Consider the following 2890-nt stretch of genomic DNA (forward strand, 5'->3'; position numbering starts at 1 on the left):
GAGTCAGAACAGCCGGCATTGTAGTCTACTCTTCCAGGATCAGGAAACAGTCCTCCATAAAATGTGCTTCACACAAATGAATATTTGGGTTGAACTGTTCTGGAACAGTGTTGTAAATACAACTTAACCACTGTTTGGTCTTCCAAAAGGGGACACGACTAGAAATCAAAGTAGTTTTGCTTTCACAACGAAACACACGGCGGGCTAGAGTGAGTGGAGGCCGGCGGCTAGAGTGAGCGGGCTCACGGAAGGAGCGTCCGGCGGGCTTGCGGCAACCACATATGACGACCCCGGGCTGGACTCCGCCTTGTCTACGGTGAAAGCCGATCCGGCGATCCACAGCAAAAATTGAAATCGCATCATATGACCCCTTTAAATAAAAGTTTACACAAGATATTTTCACAAAATCCCCAAGCTGTCCGTTTACATATTATGAAAGCATGTTGTGACCAGAGCCCAGAGCTTTCAAAATAACATTTATTGTGTTGTGCAGAAAGTTTTCAATTACATGAGGATAAGCAAATTATTGAAAATGTAATTTTTATGTGAGCTAAACAGATGGAAGACAAGTAATTATTCCCAGTAATGTTACTAAGGTCTGATCAATTTTTTTTCAATTTTTTTTTTCAAACTCCAGTTTGAGTTCACAGTAATATTGACAGCTGTTTTTAGAAATCAAAGCCCAGAATTAATTATTTTAAGACCTTTTTTTTCTTATTACAGAGGCACTGAAAGAAATGGAAAAAGTCGCAAGCCACATAAATGAAATGCAGAAGATCTATGAAGACTATGGTGCAGTATTTGACCAGCTGGTAGCAGATCAAAGTGGCACTGAGAAAGAGGTACAGCTGCACATACAGTCTGAACACATCTGGGTAATCCCTTGATTTAACAGGATATTCAATCATCATCTGTCTCTCTCTTCCTTTTTTGTCTCAGGTCACAGAGATTTCTATGGGACAGTTCCTCGTACATTCCTCAGTGATCTGGCTCAACCCGTTCCCATCGCTGGGCCGTATGAAAAAGGATCCTGAGTTGAATGTTTTTGGTGAGGCTCTGGTCTTTTCCCATGAAACCTTATTCTTATCTTTCCATGTGCCAAAATAAATGTTTTATCTTAATATATTAAATAAATAATGCAAATATTAAGATGTATTTTGTCACACGACACTCAGCTTGAACTTCACACAGAGCTTTTTATAGATCCAAGTATGTTAGGCTTGTTTCAGATATATTGGCAGCAGTTCTGCAGCCTCAAAAACAAAAAATTCTGTCGTTTTCTAAAATTAACATTTCTGCTTGACTCATACAATCTCTGATTTATTAGTTTTTAAGAGAGCTGTGATACTGCTGTACAGGGAGAATAACAAAGTGAAAAAGAAGATGGTAAGTCTTGTTTTCACATACTTAGCAGTTCCTTAATGGGGTCACTTTATTTTATCATTAAATTTTTTTTTCCTGCATAACATTGTGACAAGTTTAGAAAACAATCCTAAATATAAATTCGGGCAGTCATGTTCAATGACTGTTCATGGTCATGTGGGGGAAGTCATGGCCTAATGGTTAGAGAGTCGGACTCGTAACCTAAAGGTTGCGGGTTCGAGTCTCCTACCGGCAGGGATTGTAGGTGGGGGGAGTGACTGTACAGCGCTCTCTCCCACCTTCAATACCACAACTGAGGTGCTCTTGAGCAAGGCACCGAACCCCCAACTGCTCCCCGGGCGCCGCAGCAAAAAAATGGCTGCCCACTGCTCCGGGTGTGTGTTCACGGTGTGTGTGTTCACTGCTGTGTGTGTGCACTTTGGATGGGATAAAGGATAAATGCTAATTCCGAGTATGGGTCACCATACTTGGCCACATGTCACGTCACGTCACTTTCACTTTTCACTTTCAACCATTAACATAAACATCCAAATTTTGGAACAAAATGTTTTTACAGGTTACTTTTCATTAATGGTGTTTTGACATCACATTTACATAATACAGTTTTAATATAAAAAAAATAGATATAAATAGTCTAAAATAAGTCTTATGTCATGCTTTTGTTTGCCAGCCAACTTCAAAATCAGCCCACGGAGAGCAGGATCCATTCAAGTTTCGCTGGCTCATTCCCCTGTCAGCACTACAGGTTAGACTGGGCAATACAGCAGGTAAGAGACACATCTGGCTTGTATAGATGATCATAGATTTCCACATGTACAAATAATCAACCTTTTTTTTGTGTTTTCATGCTGTCTGAAGACACAGACTGCATCTGGGAGCTGATCCACACCAAATCACAAAAAGAGGGCAGGCCTGAGACGGTGTTCCAGTTGTGTAGCAGGTTGGAATTGCCTACTTGGACATTTCAAAACTTAGTGTCCCATTTTATTCCATACGGAGCTTAACATTTCACATTTTCTCATTTGCAGCACCCCAGAATGCAAAGTGAATATCATCAAGGTGATTCGCTCCATCCTGCGGGAGAACTTGCGTCGAAACATGCAAAGAGTTGAGCAACAGCCTGAGAGAACCTATAAAAAGCGGCTAACTCCCCTTCGAAAAACTCTGCCAACTTCTGCTAAGCTAGGTCAGTGTGACCTCCCCTTTACTTACATGTCTAGGCTACAATGGAAGTTGCCAAAATTGTGACGCATGGAAGTGTTGATGCATTTTCCAAGGGAAATTTACTAGTAAAAAAAATAAAAACCTGCAAGCTGTCTTCGAATGTAACAAAGGTCATAGCAATCAATTCCCTCTAAAGTGCCAGAACAAAGAGATTTGAGTAGCTGTGCAGCAAGTTAAGAATAGAAATAGGGTGTCTGTCAAGTGTCGCAATGCAGTGTTTCATCAGAGATACATCTTAAACAAGATCTCAACATTCATGACTGCATTCATTTGTGCCCCACAG

General features: G+C 40.7%; 1 protein-coding gene across 5 annotated transcripts in view; it reads left to right on the forward strand.

The window, feature by feature from the left end:
• tiam2a (TIAM Rac1 associated GEF 2a) overlaps nucleotides 1-2890 on the forward strand; it is an 82358-nt gene that overhangs the window by 78040 nt on the left and 1428 nt on the right. For all 5 annotated transcript variants that reach the window (XM_016475874.1, XM_016475877.1, XM_016475878.1 and 2 more), the window contains 6 exons: nucleotides 724-842; nucleotides 940-1048; nucleotides 1328-1386; nucleotides 2054-2150; nucleotides 2242-2323; nucleotides 2412-2569. In XM_016475874.1, the coding sequence (XP_016331360.1) occupies nucleotides 724-842; nucleotides 940-1048; nucleotides 1328-1386; nucleotides 2054-2150; nucleotides 2242-2323; nucleotides 2412-2569 (624 nt within the window). The remainder of the gene's footprint in view (nucleotides 1-723; nucleotides 843-939; nucleotides 1049-1327; nucleotides 1387-2053; nucleotides 2151-2241; nucleotides 2324-2411; nucleotides 2570-2890) is intronic.

This window comes from Sinocyclocheilus anshuiensis, unplaced genomic scaffold (assembly GCF_001515605.1).
Source record: "Sinocyclocheilus anshuiensis isolate Anshui unplaced genomic scaffold, SAMN03320099.WGS_v1.1 scaffold1290, whole genome shotgun sequence".
NCBI lineage: Eukaryota > Metazoa > Chordata > Actinopteri > Cypriniformes > Cyprinidae > Sinocyclocheilus > Sinocyclocheilus anshuiensis.